The sequence below is a fragment of the Neolamprologus brichardi genome, chromosome 16 (assembly GCF_056152115.1).
Source record: "Neolamprologus brichardi isolate AB-2024 chromosome 16, ASM5615211v1, whole genome shotgun sequence".
Lineage (NCBI taxonomy): Eukaryota > Metazoa > Chordata > Actinopteri > Cichliformes > Cichlidae > Neolamprologus > Neolamprologus brichardi.
The window spans coordinates 36,483,860-36,509,186 of NC_142119.1; the positions used below are offsets into that span (position 1 = coordinate 36,483,860).

The 25,327-nt window shown below is 42.5% G+C and overlaps 2 protein-coding genes across 2 annotated transcripts; both read right to left on the minus strand.

Moving 5' to 3' along the window:
• Positions 1–881: 881 nt before the first annotated feature.
• Positions 882–2,030, minus strand: LOC148098360 (trace amine-associated receptor 4-like). Its single transcript, XM_087852942.1, has 2 exons — positions 1,861–2,030; positions 882–1,695 (listed from the first exon to the last, which is right to left on the minus strand). Exons 1-2 carry the CDS (start codon positions 2,022–2,024, stop codon positions 882–884), a joined length of 978 nt encoding a protein of 325 aa, XP_087709068.1. The 5' UTR covers positions 2,025–2,030.
• A 20,652-nt stretch (positions 2,031–22,682) lies between these two features.
• On the minus strand, positions 22,683–23,833 carry LOC148098361 (trace amine-associated receptor 4-like). The gene is made up of 2 exons (XM_087829579.1): positions 23,664–23,833; positions 22,683–23,496 (listed from the first exon to the last, which is right to left on the minus strand). Exons 1-2 carry the CDS (start codon positions 23,825–23,827, stop codon positions 22,683–22,685), a joined length of 978 nt encoding a protein of 325 aa, XP_087685705.1. The 5' UTR covers positions 23,828–23,833.
• Positions 23,834–25,327: the final 1,494 nt, after the last annotated feature.

Below are 25,327 nucleotides of genomic sequence, written 5' to 3' on the forward strand. Positions count from 1 at the left end.
TAACCTCTGTCTCTCTTCCACAACATGTCTTTATCCTGTTTTCCTTCTCTCTCCATAACCAAATACAGCAGATGGCCCCACCCCTCCCTGAGCCTGGTTCTGCTGGAAATTTCTTCCTGTTAAAAGGGAGTTTTTCAAAGTGCTTGCTCATAGGGCGTCATATGATTGTTGGGTTTTTCTCTGTATCTATTATTGTAGGGTCTACTGTACAATATAAAGTGTCTCGAGGCGACTGCTGTTGTGATTTGGTGCTATATAAATAAACCTGAATTGAATGTCTTCCACGGATGTGTATAGACACTGCTAATGTTAGCATGAACAGATAAGTCCTGCTTGCTTGGAAGTTGTAGTGGGCTGAGCTAACTCTTTTCCCACCGATTTATATTTGGTTATGGGAGCTGGAGTGGGCAAGTTATTTGCTTGGAGTTCTATCTTTCACTGTCAGACACAATGCAGGAACACACTACTTATATGTGCATACATTTTTTCTACGGTGACTACAAAAAGTAGTGCAAAGTAAAACAGTAAAAATGTGTTAATTACACATTAATTAAACATTTTGTGCTTTGGGCAAACAAGTGAAAATGAACAGCACCCTATGTTTGTTAGGCTAACATAAAAATGTAAAGACATACTACATATGCACTACAAAGGCTTTTTTCCACTCCGTTCACATTACTTCATCTGTTATTTAAAGAATCATCAACAAGAAAAAATTGCAGCTGCCATTGTAAAGGACTTCGACTTTGGGTCTTTTAAAAAATATATAAGAAAACCAATGAGTACTTTATTAGTTGTGAGTAGTTTATTTATTTGTGTGTGTGTGTGTGTGTGTGTGTGTGTGTGTGTCTGTGTGTGATGAAGAGTTTCAAAATCTTGGTCTAACGCATGGTGGCTTTAGAAGAGTCAGGCTCCAGTATCTGAAGAGTAACAATGACTTTTATAGATTTTCTGAACCAGGGGTAGAAAAAGACATATATAATGGGGTTCAGGCATGAGTTAAAGTAGGCTAAACATAGAACAAATGTCAGTGATGAAGCACTTGGCAAGCTGTCTTGGCCTGTGAGAGCCACACAGTAATATGGACACATACATATAAGAAACACAACGACAACAATACCAAGAGTCCAGGCTGCTTTTAGCTCAGATTTCTTTGCAGTAACTTTAGCTGATCGCTGATGAGTGACTGCAAGCTGAGACCTCATGGCACGAGCCTGAGACACAGCCACCACAAAAACTCTCAGATATAAAACTACAATCACAGTAAAGGGAACAATAAAGGAAAAAGTAACATCAACAAGTCCTGCGATGTAATTAATGACAAAGACACACTCTCCAATGCAAGAGTTATACCTGCCTGGTTGCTTCAGGTTATCCATCAGAATCAGACTTTGAAAGATGACAGAACAGATCCAACACAAACAGACAACAATTTTAACTCTTTGTTGTGTGATCTTGGTGGAGTAATGCAGAGGGTAACAAATAGCCAAATATCGATCAACAGATATGATCACCATGGTTCCTACTGAGGCCGAGGTGATGACATATGCTAGGTATTGATACAGAGTGCACATGATGTCACCGAGGAACCAGCAGCCATCTATTAGCACAATTTGGAAGAACAAGAGGAGGCCCACACAGAAATCAGCGACAGCCAGAGAAAGGAGCAGGAGGTTGGTGGGGGTGTGGAGCTGCCTGAATAGGGAGAGAAAACACAATATTTTATATTTAGTTTTCTCTATCAAGTGTTATTCAAATTTAAGTATATAGTGCAGAGGCTTAAAAAGTAAAGAAATACTATCTGTGAAAAAAAATGTCTTTCTTACTGCTTGAGATCAATTCAGTTTGATATCTTTCTACCTGAAATGTGAGACAGAGATGATGACCAACAGGTTAAGAATCACAGTAAGTAGAGAAATGAAGGACAGCAAAATATAAGTCAGCATAATCTCAAAGTGTGGACGCCTGGGCCTCATGCAGGAGGTGTTAAAGAGTTGTTGAAAGCAGAGTTCAGTTTCCTCCATCACTGCTGGAAGAACGGCAAACTGAACTAAAATGTGTCTGTCGTCTTTATATCCATCCTCCCCTCCTTCTTCCACACCTCTGTTGTTGTTGCTGGTGGGGTTTTTCTAATATATTGTGTGACAGCATACTGTCTCCTCATAGTAAAACAGTTCTCAATTCCTGGTCCACTGAGGCTTTTCTGTGGTGCTTTTCCCCCCCATGTGTTCTTACTTACTTCCATAGTCCAGTGATATGAATGTTAGGTGAGTACCATTGAGTGGATGATGGCAAACTGTCATTTATCCTGAAAGGGAAGGCTGAGTGGTTAAGGCTTGACAGTTGGACCTAATCGGCTCCCTTGACCTGCTCTGAAGGTCCTCTGAGAGCTGGAAGGTCACTGCAACCAGGGTGACAAAGCCCTAAAACTGGCTAAGAAGTTATAATGTGCTGCCACTCTGTTTGCTATCTGAGGGTTCAGAGGAGATTCAGGAGTTTACAATACGGCCGCCCCTCCCCGAGCCTAGTTCTACTGGAGGTTTTTTCCAGTTAAATGGAGTTTTTTTTTCTCATTGTAGGCACATAGGTGTTTGTGTGATTGGTGGGGCTTTAGTGTATCGTTATAGGGTCTTTATCTTGAAAGTCAAGAAGGCTCAGCAGCGGCTGTAATACGTGAGGAGGCAGAGGACATTTGGCATGTCGACCAAAATCCTCAGCAGGTTCTACAGCTGCATTGTGGAGCCCACCCTGACCAGCTGCATCACTGCATGATACGGCAGCACTACTGACATTGACCACAAATGCCTGCAGAGAGTGATAAAAACTGCAGAGAAGATCACCAGAAGTACGCTGCCCTCTCTGCAGAGCATCTACCATTGCAGAGTCCAGAGGAGAGCTGCCTCCACCCTCAAAGACCCCACACACCCCCAACATGGACTGTTCACACTTCTGCCCTCGGGATAGAGGTTCAGAAGTGTGAAATCCAGACTCAACAACTCCTTCTTCCCCACTGCCATCAGACTCTTGAACAGCTGACCTATTTTTGAACAGTAATAACAATTTTTTTGATTTAAGTTTCTTGAAGATGTTTCGCCTCTCACCCAAGATGTTTCTTCAATTCTAAATCAAATGGTGGCGAGTCCCTTTTCTTTCCATCTTCTTAGTTTAGTAGATGAAAGTGAAAATTTGAAAAATTTAAGCACATGATTAATTTACATTTTAAACTTATATTGTACTGTAATTGGCACAAAGATCATGAACTGGATATTTATTGATTCTACCCTCCCAAGCACCAACTGAAAGAGCAACCCAAATTCCAGAACTCTTATCCATCACTAGACCTTTGGTAAATGGACTGATTCTTACATAGCGCTGTTCTACTCTCCTAGAGTACTCAAAGCGCTCTATACAGCACACCGCATTCACACAAGCACTGATGTCTCTGCGTTCTCACTGCTTTCTAACTAACATACATTCATACTCAGATGGATGCATCGCAGAGCAAGTTGGGGTTAGTATCTTGCCCCAGGGGCGATTCTAGGATCAGAGCTTTGGGGGTGCTGAGCACTCAGAGAGCTGCCCAGCCGGGCAAGATAAACCTGTCTCTGTCAGTCCCTGCATCCTTAAATGTTGTCCCGAGTTCTCTCTGACAGTCACTTTGGTGCATTTAAACCTGTTCCTCCCTGTCCTCATTGTTTGTTGTCTTTGTCTCCGTTATCAGTCATCATAATTTTACCATCTCTGTGCAAGTCTGCAAATTTCTTTATTAAATCATAAGATTCTTAAATTCATCAAGTCTCTCTGTGCCTGGGTCCTCGTCACAAAACATGACATCACTGTTTTGTACATTTTAACACAATTTAATCCCACATTTGTGAAAGAAAAGAAAAACACTTTTTTTGAAAAGTCTGTAACAAAACCATCAAATCTGATCAAGGTTATTTAAATGCTGCAAAAGAAGAATGGATTGGAATAAAAAAATACATATCCTAACCTTAATTACTGGGAGAATAATGAATGATGCTCATAGTGAGTAAAAAGTAAACTGAGTGCATTTTTTGGACAGAGATTCACTTTTAATGTGTATGTATAATATAATACAGATGCATAAAAAACACTCCTGAAACAGGATAAATTATTACAAATAAATTATTACAAAATATTAATAAAAATAAAACTATAAAAATGGAGGCAACTCTGCCTGTGGTAGAATGTATACCATGCATGAAAAAATCTTTACTGCAGATACTAATTTTACTAATTTAATAATAATAATTTTGTGTTGTAAGATTTATGAGTTTCATTCTTTCATAGTGGTCCTTAGGAGAGCTTGACATTTTTATCAGGTGGTCCACACTGTAAAAAGTTTGAGAAACACTGATAAGTGTATGTGTGCTTTTGGAAAACATTTAAAGCTGCAGTACAGTATCTTTGAAACAAGCTTAAAACATTTTTAGAATAGAAACAGAGCATCTGCTTCTCTTTACAGCTCCTCTCTCCACCAGGGCTGTTTGGCACTGATAGTGTGCAAATGTAATGTACGTACTGCGGCAGTCATACAGACAACTGGACGGTCCAAAAGTTGGCCTACCTATTACTGGCTGAGGTCTTAGTAGAGTTGTGGCTGAACCACATAAAAATATATCATTAATTAAAATAAAGTTACCATGGGATACAAATAATATCAGGGTGATCCTGCCACAAATCACAGACAAACAGTATCCCACAGTTGTTTCATGTTTTTGAACCCATTTTGCACAGAGAGGCATTTGTTGAAAGAAGTATTGATAGCAATGTTGAATATTATTACACAGGAAAAAACAACTACATGTTAAATAATAACACTCTGATACCTCTGCCTTTCTAAATGGAGGGACAGTAACTGTGTGTAAGCGTGTAAAAACTGCAGATAGTAAGATTAACAGTAGCAGTATTTTAGTCTCTGTCCGCCACTGTAGAAATTAATCTCATGTAAACAAGAACGTGGCGCACAGCGTGACATGAAAAAAGGCACTTTGATGTTGCGGGACGAACTCCGTATTCCCACACATAAACGCAAAACCAGAGTTTTTGAAAATCTCCAAGAGATTTTAATTCAGGTAAGATCTAAATAAGTTCATATTACTCTTTATAGCCTATAAGTTTGGGCTTTTTTTTCAATGCACTCTGAGGTCATAGCAAATTAGAACAAACATCCTAATGAGTGATTTTGTAGAACTATGTTCTATTTATAGAGTTGCTAATTGTTTTTCATTATTGCAGCAAACCAGCCTATGAAATGGATAAAAGAAATTCTGGCTGGGTTCCAACGCTACACATGGGGCACTACGAAATCCCTGCTTCAAACTACATGCTACATGCCAATCAGATTACTTCTTCCATGTGAGGGTGAAGAGGTGACCCTTCTGGATAAGATAGTGAAGGTTTGCTGCGTCTTGGTGAACATGTGCCCCAGTGTGTTAGTAAAACCAGGGAAAATACTCTTGTTAAATACTCTGCTGTATATGTAGTGATACGTTTTTAAAAGAGACAGTAAACTACAGAATGCTAGTAGAGGGTGATATTATATAAATGCTGTCATGATTTTATGTGAACATTTTGTCATTTGTAAACTATAAACCACATGGATTCTACATTGTTACTGATGTGATGTTCTACAAAGTGGTTTTAATAAAAAAAAAAGCCAAAAATAAGTTTGTTTCTTTATTCAACTTTTGAACAGTGTTACTTAGTAAGCACATATTCAGTAAATGCAAATTATTTACATGGCAATTCACTTCAGGCATAAATATAGACACCCTAAATAAAACATTATGGGTTATTCAGAACAGAACTATGCTTGGAGAAATATTCTCCCATCAGTTTAGACAACTCCTCCACAGTAGCAGGTGGAATTTTTCTTTTCTGAGGATGGCTTCTTTTACCTGTCACTACGGATGGTCTGTTTATGTTTTGATTAAGAGCCTTTTTTTGGGCAGCTGAAGAGGAGAAGTCCATCTTATGGCCAACCTCTGACTGTATCTTGGTCATATTACCCAGCAAAACCCAGTATGCAGGTTCATCTGTAACAATCCTTGTGCCACAGATCAACACTGTTGCTTCTACTTTAAACAGCAGAGGAGCGACATAGCAGCAGGTCTCTGTGACTCCAGCTATACAGGTGCAGCGGGCGGCTTCAACCTTCCCTGTGATGCTCACAGTGACCCATGGCTGCAATGCTGGTTCATTCAGTCTTTGAGAGTGTGTGGTGGACTTTTGTTTGATATGTATAACTGTGTAACTATATACACTGTATATCTATGTGCACTGAACAGATATATTTCAACTTTAATGTAGAGTCTTAAGCACAAAAGACAAGTCAAAAGACATTTTGCTTCACCGAGGTTTATTAAGGTTTTACAGTAACAGGGCAGTTAATGCTGCTGAGAGTTCTCCTGAATAATTTACTCTCCGGTGACTAACCTCCTCCAATACACACTCAACGTCTTTCATGCAGCACAACCAAAACAGTAACATTGTAACAGAGATCCTGAACACATACGCACACGCACACACAAACAAACATATACACACACACACACACACACACACACACACACACACACACACATACATACTTGTAACACTGATGCAGTTATAAGATTGTTTTTTGTTTTTGTTTTTTTTTTTTTGTTTTTTTTTTTTTGTTTTTTGCCTGTCCCATTTGGTTCTTTAGCCGTCAGAATTGTTGTCTGAAGACCAACAAGGATACCCAATGGATTTATTTTGCCAAATGGATCATCATGGCATTGCCGTATTGGTCCATTTGATCGACCTTTGTTTTTATTATTTATTTTATTTTATTTTCAGTTGTTACAGACGGGACAGACATGAGTGAGGTATAGGAAAGGGAGAAAGAAAGAGGAAGGAAAAGAAAAACAGAAGGGGAGAGGGACAGTGAGAAAGGGGGGAAAAAAAAATATCTCCGGGATCACCTGTTGAGAGAAAAAGAATAGAAAACAAGCAAAAAAAACCCAAAACAAAGCAACATACTATAGACAACACCATCGCATTAATCTAGCTAAGTGTAAACAGCAGTAAATACTAAATATTGAATGTTGTTGTGCAGCACGCAGGACAGACAGCGCACAATGTGCTTTGAAGTAGCAGCCAAGAAAGGTGTGATTTAAGTCTACGAACAGTGAACACCTGTGTGCACACCTGTGTGGATCGGCGCGCTTGTATTCAAATGGTTTCCCCATGTAATGGTCTGCAAGAGGATGTAGAGAGCCATAGCCCTGTCCCCCAGGGCATGAAGCAGGCATGGAGGAGATCCAGGCCCCAGACATCCAGAGGCCCCAGAGTGCAAGAGCCCAAGGAGGACCACCGGAGGGGCATCCGTGCCACCTTCATGGGAAGGGCTGAGGATCCCCAGACGAGGGGTCACCCAGTAGCCACCGGGCAGAAACTAGAGGGGGCTGCACCGGCGTGCCCGCCGGCTCTGCCGGCAGCCAGCTGTGCCAGAGTGAACCGAGCCGCAGGCACAGAGGCCGGAGGCCCGAGGGCCCTCCGCGCCCCGGAAGAGGCCTGACTGAGCAGCAGGCGCCAGGCCCCGCCAAGTAGCCACCGGGAGTGAGCTGGCACATGACCTGAGCGCCCAGCCCCGGACACCAAGAACCAACAATGCACCGACCCCTGAGGGCATCAGTCACCGGCAGGGAGTGTGGTGAGGGGAGATAGGCCTCCACACTTTGAGGGCCTGGGAGTTCCCAGAGAGGTGGAGTCTAAGACCCGATCTGACATATAGACACAGACAAACAGGCACACACAGACACAGACATGCATTCCCACCCTCATGCACACATATACAAACACTCAGCACTCACCCAACGTAGGAATAAACGTAAATGGACATGTACACACAATCACACTCCCCAAACACACTCTATACCCCGGGTCCAGGTAGTTATAAGATTGTGCCGCAGCTGGCGGCGCGGGCTCCCCCCGCTCTCTGAGCTCCGGCTCGCCGGGCTCCGCAGCTGGCGGCGCGGGCTCCCCCCGCTCTCTGAGCTCCGGCTCGCCGGGCTCCGCAGCTGGCGGCGCGGGCTCCCCCCGCTCTCTGAGCTCCGGCTCGCCGGGCTCCGCAGCTGGCGGCGCGGGCTCACCCCGCTCTCTGAGCTCCGGCTCGCCGGGCTCCGCAGCTGGCGGCGTGGGCTCCCCTCGCTCTCTGAGCTCCGGCTCGCCGGGCTCCGCAGCTGGCGGCGCGGGCTCCCCCCTCTCGCTGAGTTGCTCCTCCGGCTGCGGCGCGGGCTCCCCCCTCTCGCTGAGCTGCTCCTCCGGCTGCGGTGCGGGCTCCCCCCGCTCGCTGAGCTGCTCCTCCGGCTGCGGCGCGGGCTACCCCCGCTCGCTGAGCTGCTCCTCCGGCTGCGGCAATGGCGACACGGCAGCAGCAGGCGGTGGATGTGGTGGTAGAGCAGTGGACGTGGAAGGTGGAACAGATGACAACTGAGTGACTAGCTGGGCAGCTAAGTGAGTTGAGGGTGATATGGCTATCATGAAGGGTGGAGAGGATGAAAATGATACAGTTGGCTCAACAAATACCAGGGGTCCAGAGGCAGCTGAGGCCTCCAGTTCGGCCTCTGGGGAAGCCCTGGGGGGAACCTCCGTCTCCATGTGGCCAGACTGGGCCAAAACGTCATCTGGGTCTGCATGCTCTGAGCTCCCTAGCTCCAGACTCACAGTCTCAAGTTTCTGACCCCACCGACTCTGAGCTAACGACTTTAGGACTGTCTATGCAAAATTCTGCCCCAGAATTAGCACTCAGACCACATTTGTCTGTCAGTGGACCAAAGATCTCCACTGGGGGTTCAGTTACACCTTCTACAGTTTTTCCATTGTTAATTGCCGTAGCGGCTATAGTCTCTATTTCCATGTTCACAGAGAGGGAATTTACAACACCGGCAGAGTCCATTTTACTCACTGTGGCGTCCAGAGCCGCTGGTCCTGAGTCTTCAACAAGCACAGGAGTGAGTGTAGACGAGGCTGAAAGATGCTTGCGAGGACGCCTTCTCCTCCGTGAAGGCGGGGCCGTGTGCATGGAAATCCGCTGTTCATCTGTGTTTTGATTTTCAATGACAGGATTTATTGAAACAATAGAGTCTGGTTTACTCACTGCGGTAATGAGTGCTGTTGGACCGTCGTCAGCTGACCGGGCTGAAACCGCAGGAGTGGGTTGAGGTGTAATGGAGGGTCAAACAATTGTGCCGCAAGCATCGACGGGAAAGCCCTCCGCCGATGCGTGAAAAACCAAGCGGCTAAAGCCTCTAGGAGAGCAGCCGAACTTCCCTGGCTCGGGCCACCCAAGCCAAATAATTCAAAACTTGAGCTCTCCCTTAAACTAGTGACCAATTGCTTAAGTTTGTTAATGTCCAAAAAGTTCATGGTGAAGGTAGTGGATGAGAGATAATTGTCAAAGAACACTACCTGTATATGTCTCTTGTGTGGGTCTACAGCCTGGGTTATGCTCCGGCAGTAATCCCATAGCTGCGCGAGCGATCTCTCCTCCGTGGCAACTCCTGAGTTTGCTGGGTCCATGGTGGTTGGCGGGTTCATTCTGTCACGGTCTGGCAAGCAGACCGTGGGGATATGGGGAATGAGGACCCAAAACGCAGACTCTGCGATGCAAACAGTGCTCTTTATTTACAGTGAAAAGCTGTAAACACAATAACTCCCCGTTGTTCCCTTGAACCCCGTGAGTGTGCTTCCCTCCGACGTCTGTGCTCGTGCTCGTGCTCCCCGCTGTTGTGTTTCCACACCCCCGTGCGTGCTGCCTTTCTGGACCACTCTTCCTCTTGGTAGGATACTCAATGAACCCGCGCCGGTGGGAGCTCCAACACTCTCCTAAGTAGCTCCCCCGACGAGCCCTGATCGCCAACAGGTGTGTGGCAGGAACTTCAGGTGTGGCCAGTCCTTCTGCCGGGCCACACCCATTAGGCCCGCATGTGGCTGTTCTCCATCCTCCAGCCACACATGTACACACCCACACCCTGCCTCTACATATAGTGAGTGGAACAAAGAACACAGCACAGTGCAGAACGACACACATCCCTAAATAACAACAACAACCACAATAATACTAATAATACCAATAATGGTCCATCCTGCCCACGGACCCCCGAGTTCACCAGAGCCGGGTCCGTGACACATACATGTTATTTTTTTTCTTTTTATGTATCCATCTATAGAACGCTGCATGTTATATTCTGAATCTGCCTGTTTTTTTTGTTGTTTTTTTAATCTGCCAGCAAAAAAATGAACTTAAAGTATGTAATGCAAGGATGTAATCACTTTCAAGAGGGAGAAAGCATAAAGTTCGACTTGTATGAATCACTTAATATGATAAGGAGATTCTGCAGGTCATTGATCAACGTATAAAACCAAAATAGAATGTATTTTTAGTGACACAGGACATAAACACGTAAGCAAGGTGTATAATTAGGATTATTTATAATAAATATGAATTCATTAGTGCAATTTCTTTAACCATAGAGAATGACTAAATCCTTTATGTCTGTGAAGGTTCTCAGTCATCCAGGTCATCGTCTAAGGAGCTTGGAAAGAAAAGCGTCTGGACTTCTTTAGGTTGCTTGAAGATGTTTCACCTCTCATCTGAGAAGCTTCTTCAGTTCTAGGGTCTGTTGAGACAACGCCGGTCTCTGTGATTCTTTTGGTCCTGGTAGAGATCACGCTGAGATGTTTCCATGTTTTACACAATCTTTTTATTACCCATTATTCTTACAGATGCATCTGGAGGTCAGCACACTGCATTCCTATGCAGTCCTATGCTAAAGGCTGATCTAAAGAACTCCACACAACAGTTACAGTTATAACCTCTGGTCTCCACGCCCCTACATTAAACACCCCCACAATGGAAATACACTAGTACAGTGGCCAAGGGTGCTGACACCCTGACCCCCACCTCCTTTTAAGGTAGTGTCCATTTGCCCTTTGTCTGCTCCTCAGCCTCAGTAACTCTTGCTTCATGCCCTGGGGGTGGAGGTTGATTGTCCTTCTGCCCTGCACCTCAGTTCTTTGTCCCCATCCCAGGCCTATTTTGTATTTTGTATTCTTACACCTATTAACTGCAATATTATAATGTTGAAAGAAATCACAAACTATATTCTCTTTAAGTCTGATCTATATGAAGGAATCTATTCTCAACAGGTCAAATGGTGGAGAGTCCAAGATTTAAACCCCGTGTGAGTATCCCCCCAAAGAGGGGCAAAAGAACCCCTTGATGATCCTCTACCTAATAAAGGTAGGTAGATTTTCTTGTAAAACAAAGGTGGTCCTAGCGAAAATAGTTTGAGAACCACTGTTATAAAGTGTCAGAACAGGCAATGGAGCAATTCATATTTTTAAAGTCATTTGGTAGCTTTTACGGAGGAAAAAATATTATGTTATCTGTTATGTAGCCAAGGATTCATGTCATCATTCATATCAATACACTCTGTAAGTGTATGTGTATGCACACACACACACACACAAACATGCTACACTTAATTGGTCTGAATCACTGTCATCGAACATTCACACCTTCTTATATTATTTCCAGATGGCCACACACTCCCATCTCAGGGGAGTCGTTCTAATCAAAGGTGTTAACAAAAACATGTGTGTGCCAAAGTAAACACACATTGTGAAATCACACAAGAAACTTCACAAGGAGACAAAAACAACATGATGCAACCTTCCATAGCAGTCTAAACTTTGTGGTTCCCTTGGAAATGAAAAGCAATTGTCCGATTTCAATGACAATGCTTGTTCAGTAGGACACTGTTCACCTTAAAGTACTGTAACTGAATATTACAAATACATAATGCATGCTCATACTCGTGGGTGGCTGTGGCTCAGGTGGTAGAGCAGATCAGCTACTGATTGGAAGGTTGGTGGTTCAATTCCTGGCTTCCCCTAGTCTACATGCCAAATATCCTTGGGCAAGATATTAACCCCAAATTGCCCTCCGATACGTTCATCGGAGTGTGAATGCTTATTAGTTGCACTTGACTTTAGAAGTGGGTGTGAATGAGGCATGTTGTACAGAGCACTTTGAGTACTCCGGGAAACTCCATTTACCATACTTGTAATAATGTTGTAAAAATATTTCAGAAGGCCAAGCTATTATAAACTATTCACACACAGTATAATGTTATTCAATTCAATTCAATTCAATTTTATTTATATAGCGCCAAATCACAACAAAAGTCACCTCAAGGCGCTTCATAGATACAGAGAAAAAGCCAACAATCATATGACCCCCTATGAGCAAGCACTTTGGCGACAGTGGGAAGGAAAAACTCCCTTTAACAGGAAGAAACCTCCAGCAGAACCAGGCTCAGGGAGGGGCGGGGCCATCTGCTGTGATTGGTTGGGGTGAGAAAGAAAGACAGGATAAAAGACATGCTGTGGAAGAGAGACAGAAGTTAATAACAAGTATGATTCAATGCAGAGAGGTCTGTTAACACATAGTGAGTGAGAAAGGTGACTGGAAAGGAAAAACTCAATGCATCTACATCTATTGCAGCATAACTAAGGGAGGATTCAGGGTCACCTGGTCCAGCCCTAACTATATGCTTTAGCAAAAAGGAAAGTTTTAAGCCTAATCTTGAAAGTAGAGATAGTGTCTGTCTCCTGAATCCAAACTGGAAGCTGGTTCCACAGAAGAGGGGCCTGAAAACTGAAGGCTCTGCCTCCCATTCTACTTTTAAATACTCTAGGAACAACAAGTAGGCCTGCAGAGCGAGAGCGAAGTGCTGTAATAGGGTGATATGGTACTACAAGGTCATTGAGATAAGATGGGGCCTGATTATTTAAGACCTTGTATGTGAGGAGCAGGATTTTGAATTCTGGATTTAACAGGAAGCCAATGAAGGGAAGCCAAAACAGGAGAAATCTGCTCTCTCTTTCTAGTCCCTGTCAGTACTCTTGCTGCAGCATTTTGGATTAACTGAAGGCTTTTCAGGGAGTTTTTAGGACTTACTGATAATAATGAATTGCAGTAGTCCAGCCTGGAAGTAATAAATGCATGAACTAATTTTTCAGCGTCACTCTGAGACAGGATATTTCTAACTTTAGAGATGTTGCACAAATGGAAGAAAGCAGTCTTACATATTTGTTTAATATGTGCGTTGAAGGACATGTCCTCGTCAAAAATGACTCCAAGGTTCCTCACAGTGTTACTGGAGGCCAAGGTAATGCCATCCAGAGTAAGAATCTGGTTAGATACCATATTTCTAAGCTTTTCAGGGCCGAGTACAATGACCTCAGTTTGATCTGAATTAAGCAGAAAGTTAGCGGCCATCCAGGTCTTCATGTCTTTAAGACATTCCTGCAGTTTAACTCATTGGTTTGTGTTACCTGTCTTCATGGACAGATAGAGCTGGGTGTCATCTGCATAGCAGTGTAAATGTATGCTATGTCTTCTAATGATGCTGCCTAGGGGAAGCATGTATAATGTAAACAGAATTGGTCCTAGCACTGAACCCTGTCGAACTCCATAATTAACCTCAGTGTGTGAAGAGGACTCTCCATTTACATGCACAAACTGGAGTCTATTAGATAGATATGATACAAACACAAAGAAACACAAAGAAACAAAAAGAACAGACAACCAAGCTTGTGGAGAGTGTACATGACCGCGGGGCAGACGGTCAGCAGAGTCTCACTGAGCCTAGCATGGCTCTCAGTTAAATACCTTCTTCAGGAACAAAAGGCAGTACACAGCTGTTTCTCACCTTAAGGTTCACACTCCCTTGCTACCTCCCAGAGTCCTCAAAGAGACAAAAGATTCTTCCTGTGGAGTGGTCTGCTCCCCCCAACTTCCTTACTATACCCCCACCATTTGTCTTACTGTATGAGTGTCAGACTTGTTAAAATCCAGTGGCACCAAGACATTATACAATAAAATAATGTGATTAATACATAAGTAAAAGAAATTCCTATACACAAACAAACATCATCCACACCCTAAAACACAGGTGTCGAACTCCAGGCCTCGAGGGCCGGTGTCCTGCAGGTTTTAGACGTAACCTCGATACAAGACAGCTGATTTAAATGGCTGAATGACCTCCTCAACGTGTCATGAAGTTCTCCAGAGGCCTGGTAATGAACTAATCATTTGATTCAGGTGTGTTGACCCAGGGTGAGATCTAAAACCTGCAGGACTCTGGCTCTTGAGGCCTGGAGTTTGACACCCCTGTCCTAAAATATCTTCAGAAAAGGAAAGCAGATGATTAACCAAGTTAAATAGTCAGCTCAGTTGCCGGCTGAATACCAGCTACTCACTAGTAGTTCAAATACAACACCAAGTCTTTGAGCTACTAGTGAGTAGCTCACTAGTAGCTTTTTCTAATACAATTAGAAGTCACTACCCATAGCTTGCCCACTCTCTGACTAAGCAGCTCTTCACCAGCTCATATACTGTTGGGTGGATGTCATGAACCCACATACTGAACACTGGAAAAGTTTAACAGGTTAATTTAGAAATAGTAGATAAAACAGAAGTGCGGTGTTTGTGATGTTTCCAGACAAAGTAGTGCAGTACTGCAGGTGGTCAGTGGATGCAAATACAAACAAAACACTCAGTTTCCTAGAGATTTACTGGTTCTGATTACATCTGAACAGAAACTTGTGAATCCAAGGCAAAATAAATAGATGGCCAGAAAAGACTGAGACTGAGCACATTACCTGGCTCACACAATGATATGGCAACAATTGAGCTACTGGATGAGATTGTTATCTGATGTTTAAAGTTCTCTTTGTTATCTTAGTTTATTCCATAGTGTGCTAGTTTAGGTTTCCTGTATTCTGTATAGTTCCCTGAGTATATAGGTTTCCCTCGTATAGTCGCCTGAGCCTCAGTACAGATTCAAGCTGCAGTTATTTATATGTCTTATCACCTTAAATCTTCACTCAAAAACAAGTATCTTTGACAGTGCATATATAGGTGTATCATATATAAGAGACAAATGTTGTTCCTTCAGTATGTTGGCATTACTAAATTTGGCTCATTGCTTACATACATGTGTAAAAAGAAATTGTATGAGCTGTGATAACTGTTTCTGATAAAATGAAGAGTAGACTGATATATTGAATATTCCTTTATTGGGTGAGAAAATCAGACCATGTCATAACTGCTTTAAGTCACACAGAATAGACATCAGAGCCTTAAACAGGCTGACTTCTGCTAAATGAGTCAAACTGGGCAGAAAGTCTACAAACACATAACATCCTTATAGAATATGATGTACAGTGGGGCAAAAAAGTATTTAGTCAGCCACCGATTGTGCAAGTTCCCCCACTTAAAATGATGACAGAGGTCAGTAATTTGCACCAGAGGTACACTTCAACTGTGAGAGACAGAATGTGAAAAAAAAATCCATGAATTCACATGGTAGGATTTGTAAAGAATTTATTCGTAAATCAGGGTGGAAAATAAGTATTTGGTCAATAACAAAAATACAACTCAATACTTTGTAACATAACCTTTGTTGGCAATAACAGAGGTCAAACGTTTACTATAGGTCTTTACCAGGTTTGCACACACAGTAGCTGGTATTTTGGCCCATTCCTCCATGCAGATCTTCTCAAGAGCAGTGATGTTTTGGGGCTGTCGCCGAGCAACACGGACTTTCAACTCCCGCCACAGATTTTCTATGGGGTTGAGGTCTGGAGACTGGCTAGGCCACTCCAGGACTTTCAAATGCTTCTTACGGAGCCACTCCTTTGTTGCCCGGGCGGTGTGTTTTGGATCATTGTCATGTTGGAAGACCCAGCCTCGTTTCATCTTCAAAGTTCTCACTGATGGAAGGAGGTTTTGGCTCAAAATCTCACGATACTTGGCCCCATTCATTCTGTCCTTAACACGGATCAGTTGTCCTGACCCCTTGGCAGAAAAACAGCCCCATAGCATGATGTTTCCACCCCCATGCTTCACAGTAGGTATGGTGTTCTTGGGATGCAACTCAGTATTCTTCTTCCTCCAAACACGACGAGTTGAGTTTATACCAAAAAGTTCTACTTTGGTTTCATCTGACCACATGACATTCTCCCAATCCTCTGCTGTATCATCCATGTGCTCTCTGGCAAACTTCAGACGGGCCTGGACATGCACTGGCTTCAGCAGCGGAACACGTCTGGCACTGCGGGATTTGATTCCCTGCCGTTGTAGTGTGTTACTGATGGTGACCTTTGTTACTTTGGTCCCAGCTCTCTGCAGGTCATTCACCAGGTCCCCCCGTGTGGTTCTGGGATCTTTGCTCACCGTTCTCATGATCATTTTGACCCCACGGGATGAGATCTTGCGTGGAGCCCCAGATCGAGGGAGATTATCAGTGGTCTTGTATGTCTTCCATTTTCTGATGATTGCTCCCACAGTTGATTTTTTCACACCAAGCTGCTTGCCTATTGTAGATTCACTCTTCCCAGTCTGGTGCAGGTCTACAATTCTTTTCCTGGTGTCCTTCGAAAGCTCTTTGGTCTTGGCCATGGCGGAGTTTGGAGTCTGACTGGTTGAGGCTGTGGACAGGTGTCTTTTATACAGATGAGGAGGTCAAACAGGTGCCATTCATACAGGTAACGAGTGGGGGACAGAAAAGCTTCTTACAGAAGACGTTACAGGTCTGTGAGAGCCAGGGATTTTCCTTGTTTGAGGTGACCAAATACTTATTTTCCACCCTGATTTACGAATAAATTCTTTACAAATCCTACCATGTGAATTCATGGATTTTTTTTTCACATTCTGTCTCTCACAGTTGAAGTGTACCTCTGGTGCAAATTACTGACCTCTGTCATCATTTTAAGTGGGGGAACTTGCACAATCGGTGGCTGACTAAATACTTTTTTGCCCCACTGTAACTATAGATCAACTTAGCTCAGAATATATAAAGCATATAAACAATTACAGTGATATGATGCAACAAACACAGAAGTGCTACTGATCCAAAATACTCAAAGCTTCATAGAACTGAAACAAACAATTATTTTTAGCTCCATTCTGCTGCTGATACATACTTTAGGTTTCTGAATATTAAACTTGTTGCTGCCTTTCATAGTGTGTAACTTGAAGGCCCTGAGTACTTTCTCCCACACTGAAAACACTGGAATGATAAAATTATTTGAACATTACCTAATAAGACTGATTCACGACAGACAGTTAGTTATGTTAAACTTTCCTAGCAGTCCTTCACAAACAGGGAACAGTCTGTCTATTCTCTCCATCTGTCAGCTGCTGCCGGCTCTTCCTCCTCCTCTTCCTCACACACTGCTGAGTTTGTCCTGGTGGATCATCAGGGCTGCAAAGCCTCACAGATGATGTACAGCAGTGGGTCCCTCTGTCTGTCCTCATTCTGGATACTTGCAGTTGTCACACATGGAAATCAAATGTGTGATAAGCTGCAGGATTCAAACACAAGTGTAACTTATAAACACATGTTCATACTTTTATTCCACAATCAGAGAGAAAGAAAAAGTGCAGGACAGACAGACAGGTGACAGTCTCAGGTGTATACACTGCTACAAACAGGAGGATTTAGTGTTTTTTGTTATTACAAGTGCTAAACAAGAAGAGTTCCCAGCTGGTACAGTGGACACATGTGTGACTCCTGTGATTAAAGCATCTTTCTTTCAGCTTAACGAGTGAACCGTCAGCTCTTCAAACACACGTTAAAGTCCGTTTGGCTTGACACCACCGAACACAGGCAGCAATATAACAGCCTGGAGAAATAGTTTGTTGCTTTATAAGAAAGCCCTCCGCAAAGCCAGAACAGCTTACTACTCATCACTGATTGAAGAAAATAAGAACAACCCCAGGTTTCTCTTCAGCACTGTAGCCAGGCTGACAAAAAGTCAGAGCTCTTTTGAGCCAACCATCCCTTTAACGTTAACTAGTGATGACTTCATGAACTTCTTCACAAATAAAATTTTTATCATTAGAGAAAAAATTACCAATAATCATCCCACAGATGTAATATTATCTACAGCTACTCTTAGTACCATTGATGTTAAGTTAGACTCTTTTTCTCCAATCGATCTTTCTGAGTTAACTTCAATAATTACTTCCTCCAAACCATCAACGTGTCTTTTAGACCCCATTCCTACAAAACTGCTCAAAGAAGTCCTGCCATTGATTAATTCTTCGATCTTATATATGATCAACCTATCTCTAATAATCGGCTATGTACCACAGGCCTTCAAGCTGGCTGCAGTTAAACCTTTACTCAAAAAGCCATCTCTAGACCCAGCAGTCTTAGCTAATTATAGGCCAATCTCCAACCTTCCTTTCATATCAAAAATCCTTGAAAGAGTAGTTGTCAAACAGCTAACAGATCATCTGCAGAGGAATGGTTTATTTGAAGAGTTTCAGTCAGGTTTCAGAGTTCATCACAGCACAGAAACAGCTTTAGTGAAGGTTACAAATGATCTTCTTATGGCCTCTGACAGTGGACTCATCTCTGTGCTTGTCCTTCTTGACCTTAGTGCAGCATTCGATACTGTTGACCATAATATCCTGTTAGAGCGATTAGAACATGCTGTAGGTATTACAGGTACTGCACTGCAGTGGTTTGTATCATATCTATCTAATAGACTCCAATTTGTGCATGTAAATGGAGAGTCCTCTTCGCACACTGAGGTTAATTATGGAGTTCCACAGGGTTCAGTGCTAGGACCAATTCTGTTTACATTATACATGCTTCCCCTAGGCAGCATCATTAGAAGACATAGCATACATTTTCACTGCTATGCAGATGACACCCAGCTCTATCTGTCCATGAAGCCAGATAACACACACCAATTAGTTAAACTGCAGGAATGTCTTAAAGACATAAAGACTTGGATGGCCACTAACTTTCTGCTTCTTAACTCAGATAAAACTGAGGTCATTGTACTCGGTGCTGAAAAGCTTAGAAATATGGTATCTAACCAGAGTCTTACTCTGGATGGCATTACCTTGGCCTCCAGTAACACTGTGAGGAACCTTGGAGTCATTTTTGACCAGGATATGTCCTTCAACGCACATATTAAAGAAATATGTAAGACTGCGTTCTTCCATTTGCGCAACATCTCTAAAATTAGAAATATCCTATCTCAGAGTGACGCTGAAAAACTAGTTCATGCATTTATTACTTCCAGGCTGGACTACTGCAATTCATTATTATCAGGATGTCCAAAAAACTCACTGAAAAGCCTTCAGTTAATCCAAAATGCTGCAGCAAGAGTACTGACAGGGACTAGAAAGAGAGAGTATATTTCTCCTGTTTTGGCTTCCCTTCATTGGCTTCCTGTTAAATCCAGAATTGAATTCAAAATCCTGCTCCTCACATACAAGGTCTTAAATAATCAGGCCCCATCTTATCTTAATGACCTTGTAGTACCATATTACCCTATTAGAGCACTTCGCTCCCGCTCTGCAGGCCTACTTGTTGTTCCTAGAGTATTTAAAAGTAGAATGGGAGGGAGAGCCTTCAGTTTTCAGGCCCCTCTTCTGTGGAACCAGCTTCCAGTTTGGATTCGGGAGACAGACACTATCTCTACTTTAAGATTAGGCTTAAAACTCTCCTTTTTGCTAAAGCATATAGTTAGGGCTGGACCAGGTGACCCTGAATCCTCCCTTAGTTATGCTGCAATAGATGTAGGCTGCCGGGGGATACCCATGATGCATTGAGTTTTTCCTTTCCAGTCACCCTTCTCGCTCACTATGTGTTAACAGACCTCTCTGTATTGAATCATACCTGTTATTAACCTCTGTCTCTCTTCCACAGCATGTATTTTATCCTGTCTTCCTTCTCTCACCCCAACCGGTCGCAGCAGATGGCCGCCCCTCCCTGAGCCTGGTTCTGCTGGAGGTTTCTTCCTGTTAAAAGGGAGTTTTTCCTTCCCACTGTCGCCAAAGTGCTTGCTCATAGGGGGTCATATGATTGTTGGGCTTTTCTCTGTATCTATGAAGCGCCTTGAGGCGACATTTGTTGTGATTTGGCGCTATATAAATAAAATTGAATTGAATTGAATTGAACATAGCTAACATTAACAGTGCAGTGAATCCTGCTTGTGCCGTGATATTCAGGACTGCAAACCGAGCAGCATCACTGACTTTCAGCTTGTTGTGTTTGTGGATATATGACTGACTTTAATTATCCATAAAATCATCACATTCTCTGTAAGATTAAAGTCAACTATTGAACGGCGTATATTTTGAAGTAAAGGCTTTAAAACCTAGTTAGTACAAACATCGCTAATGTCACATAACTTTCCTGACATGTGGCCAACAGTAATGTTTTAATGTTCTTAATTATAAAAACATTTGCGCATAAATAAGTGACATAATATTCAGTATTTACTTCTGAAAGTTTACTCTTCGGTGGCTCCGCATACGGCGTTTTTTTCGGCAAAATTATCCACACCACAACCGTGCTATGAAATCTGGGATATGTTGGGCCATGAAGGCTACACCGACCCATCCTTAAAATTCAGGGAAATTAAGGACGCATTTGAGGGCCGCATTTCGAGCAGCCTTTGAATTGGGACAGCCTTCGTAGTGTCGCTGTGACGTAATCGGCCTTAAAATGCGGCCTTTAAGGCTGCAGACCAGTCAATGCTGCAGACCCCAAATCCGGTCATTGGTACTTCCTGGCTTGTGTAGTTACTAGGTAACAAAAGCTCAACACTGCCCCTAGCGTCCTGGAGCACTTCCGTTGTGTTTTGGAATTTGCATGTGCTTTGGGGTTTGCAAGTGTTTTCGAGTTTGCAAGTGTTTTGGAGTTTGCAAGTGTTTTGGAGTTTGCATGTGTTTTGGAGTTTGCAAGTGTTTTGGAGTTTGCAAGTGTTTTGGAGTTTGCATGTGTTTTGGAGTTTGCAAATGTTTTGGAGTTTGCAAGTGTTTTGGAGTTTGCATGTGCTTTGTCTCTAGGGGCCACCGTAGAAAAGTAGTTTACCTGCACATTTACCTCTGAAATGTCTCAATATAAGAAAAAGAAGTGTGATTTCAGCACTACATGTCAGTTTCAACTGTCCTGTAATCATAAAGCAGTAAGGCTTTTATCATTCACAGAAATGATGATGATGATGATTTATTTATTCATTTTAATGTTGACAAAGTTTTAAATTTCTACTTTATCAAATCCCACTGAGCACTCCTTCCCTTTAAATCTAACCTCTCTTCTTTCTCTCCTGTTCACTCTGGACAGCAGGCTGCCGGCATGCCACTGCACCCCCCTCTGGCTTCTACTCCGTGGGACCCCTCGTCTGGGGCTCTCCTCAGCTCCAGGAGGGTGGCACGGCAGCCCCTCCGATGGTCCACCCTTGGGCTCTCATACTCTGGGGCCTCTGAATGTCTGTGGCCTGGATCTCCTCCATGCCTGCTTCATGCCCTGGGGGACTGGGCTATAGCTCTCTCTCCCCAAACTTTATCAGATCATTACATGGAGAAGCCTTTTGAATACAAGCACGCCCATCCACACAGGTGTGCACACAGGTGTTCACACATTCGATATTTAGTATTTACTGTTACTTACACGTATCTACATTATTGGTGTGATCTCCATATTGTGTTTCTCTCTTTGAGCTTGTTTTTTTTTTTTTCTCTTTCAACAGGTGATCCAGCTGAATTATTTAGTGTCTTCTCGCACTATTCCTCTTCCCCTTTTTTTCTTTCCCTCCCTTTCTTTGTCTCTCCCTTTCCTAACCCCAAGTCATGTCTGTCTTATCTCTAACAACTTAAAATCAAACCAAATCAAATCAAATAACTAAATGCATTAAAATAAGAAAAGTCAATCAAATGGACCAATACACCAAAGCCATAATGATCCACTTGGCCTTCAGACAATAATTCTGATGGCTAAAGAACCAAATGGGACAGGCAGCAAAAAAAGAGAAACTGAAACTCTATGGATTCTTACCTCATTCTTAAGCTATAAGCTTTAGCTCGCATATAACACTGCATGTAGTGCATATAGTTTATCCTAAGGTATATGCATAAAGCTTATATAGCTTATCCTAAGCTATATGCACTACACTTTTCACTTCACACACATGTTTTCATTGGTTATTTAATAATTTTTCAACAGAAAAACAGTTGTAAAGTTTTAGTTTTCAATCAATATTAAATGGCTTCAAAGCAAGGTTGTGTGCCTCAGTAGTGTGGCCTTCAAGCATTTTATGTGGTAACTAGGTACACCAAGGGAAAAATATCCGTCTCCATAATTCAAGTCATGTTGTGATACATCTGGGCAAAGTGAGAAATTGTACTGTTCTAACAAAGAGAAGATTTCCTAATACACGTAAATTCAAATAAATGAACTGTCATAAAGCAAATGGTAAATGGACTGGTTTTAATATAGCGCTTTTCTACTCTATCTGAGCACTCAAAGAACTTTATACAACTTGTTCATTCACCTCACTTTTCTAAGATTTTAGTGCAGTCTAACTAACATTTATACATATACACATTCACACTGCAATTGATACATCAGGGGGCAACCTGGGTTTAGTATTTTGCCCAAGGATATTTAGCATGCAGGCTTGAGCAGACTGGGATCACACTGTGAGTGTATAATTCCTTTATTGTGTGTGTGTGTGTGTGTGAGAGAGAGAGAGAGAGAGAGAGAAAGAGAGAGAGTGAAAGGCAGAGACAGAGAGAGAGAAACAGTCCTCTAAAGCACGGTGGCCTTGCAGGAGTCAGGCTGCAGTATCTGAAGAGTAACAATGACTTTTATAGATTTTCTGAACCAGGGGTAGAAAAAGACATATATAATGGGGTTCAGACATGAGTTAAAGTAGACCAAACATAGAACAAATGTCAGTGATGAAGCACTTGGCAAGCTGTCTTGCCCTGTGAGAGCCACACAGTAATATGGACACATACATATGAGAAACACAACAACAACAATACCAAGAGTCCAGGCTGCTTTCAGCTCTGATTTCTTTGCAGTAACTTTAGCTGATCGCTGATGAGTGACTGCAAGCTGACACCTCATGGCACGAGCCTGAGACACAGCCACCGCAAACACTCTCAGATACAAAACTACAATCACAGCAAAGGGAACAATAAAGGAAAAAGTAACATCAACAAGTCCTGCGATGTAATTAATGACAAAGACACACTCTCCAATGCAAGAGTTATACCTGCCTGGTTGCTTCAGGTTATCCATCAGAATCAGACTTTGAAAGATGACAGAACAGATCCAACACAAACAGACAACAATTTTAACTCTTTGTTGTGTGATCTTGGTGGAGTAATGCAGAGGGTAACAAATAGCCAAATATCGATCAACAGATATGATCACCATGGTTCCTATTGAGGCCGAGGTGATGACATATACTAGGTATTGATACAGGGTGCACATGATGTCACCGAGGAACCAGCAGCCATCTATGAGCACAATTTGGAAGAACAAGAGGAGGCCCACACATAAATCAGCAACAGCCAGAGAAAGGAGCAGGAGGTTGGTGGGGGTGTGGAGCTGCCTGAATAGGGAGAGAAAACACAATATTTTATATTTAGTTTTCTCTATCAAGTGTTATTCAAATTTAAGTATATAGTGCAGAGGCTTAAAAAGTAAAGAAATACTATCTGTGAAAAAAAAAATGTCTTTCTTACTGCTTGAGATCAATTCAGTTTGATATTTTTCTACCTGAAATGTGAGACGGAGATGATGACCAACAGGTTAAGAATCACAGTAAGTAGAGAAATGAAGGACAGCAAAATATAAGTCAGCATGATCTCAAAGTGTGGACGCCTGGGCCTCATGCAGGAGGTGTTAAAGAGTTGTTGAAAGCAGAGTTCAGTTTCCTCCATCACTGCTGGAAGAACGGCAAACTGAACTAAAATGTGTCTGTCGTCTTTATATCCATCCTCCCCTCCTTCTTCCACACCTCTGTGTGTTACTTCTGGAGGTGCAGAGAAGTACACACCCCCATCACCATCAACGGCGCTGCTGTGAAAAGAGTGTGTGGCTTCCAGTTCCTTGGTGTACATCTGGCTGAGGATCTTACATAGTCAGGACACATAAACAGTGAAGAAGGCGCAGCAGCACCTCTTCTTTCTCAGGAGACTGAACATATTCGGCATGAGCCCCGCATCCTGAGGACCTTCTATCGCTGTGCCATTGAGACCAACCTCACTGGATGCATCACCACCTGGTGATGTAAGCACCGCTTACAACCGCAAATTGGAGGTGAGCTTCCCTCCCTCCAGGACATCTACAGGAAGCGGTGCCTGAGGAAAGCCGGGAGGATCATCAAGGACTCCAGTCACCCCAGCCAAAAACTGTTCAGGCTACTTCCATCAGGAAGGATGTTCTGCAGTATCCGGTCCCGTACCAGCAGACTGAGAGACAGCTTTTACCATCAGGCCATCAGACTGCTGAACACTTCATGTGTGACGTGCTGCGGAAATATATATATGACCATGTTGGCTGCTGCTGCTTTCAGACCTGAGCTTGTGTCTTTGTGTGTTCAGGTGTCCTTTTCTGGGAATGTAAAATAAAGATCATTTTTTGAGCTTTGACCACCCTGGGTCCAGTCTTTCTTTGCCGCCAAAAGAATTCAAAGAATAAAATTTAATAATAATAATAATAATAATTATAATAATAATAATAATATTATATATATATATATATATATATATATATATATATATATATATATATATATATATATATATATATATATATATATACACACACATACATATTTAGTATACACATTCAGTAATGCGCATACACTCTTATATTGTAGATATGTTTATTCACATAACTCTCAGATTTACCCATTCTTAGATTTTGCTTGTTCTTATGTTATTGCATTTTTACACACCTCTGTTACTTGTGAAGCTTGCACACAACAATTTCACTAGCATATACTGTACCAGTGAACCTGCACATGTGATGTGACAGTAAAAGTGATTTGATTTGATAATGCCAGAATGGTAACAATCTCAAAAGAAATATGTCTATTTACCATCTGCTTTGTTTTTCTTTCACTTGATAATGTGACCCTGAATTGCTTGTAGTTGTTCACAACCAACAGAGAGCAATGCATTTTGGTGGCTGTAACTCAGGTGGCAGAGCAGGTGATCTACTATACCAGCGGTCTCCAACCTTCTTTGCGCCACGGACCGGTTTATGCCTGACAATATTTTCACGGGCCGGCCTTTAAGGTGTCGCGGATAAATACAACAAAATAAAATTACCGGTACCAAAAAAAATTTATTTATAAGATTTATTCATAACACACGTGAAAAGACCCAGGAAAACCGAGTTAACGATAAAAACGATAACAAAATAACGCTGAAAAC

Coding starts and splice junctions, on each gene's coding strand:
- LOC148098360 (XM_087852942.1), bottom strand. CDS start 2,024: ATGGAGGAAACTGAACTCTGCTTTCAACAACTCTTTAACACCTCCTGC. Junction 1,696..1,860: donor ATCTCTGTCTCACATTTCAG/GTAGAAAGATAT, acceptor CTCCCTATTCAG/GCAGCTCCACACCCCCACCA.
- LOC148098361 (XM_087829579.1), bottom strand. CDS start 23,827: ATGGAGGAAACTGAACTCTGCTTTCAACAACTCTTTAACACCTCCTGC. Junction 23,497..23,663: donor ATCTCCGTCTCACATTTCAG/GTAGAAAAATAT, acceptor CTCCCTATTCAG/GCAGCTCCACACCCCCACCA.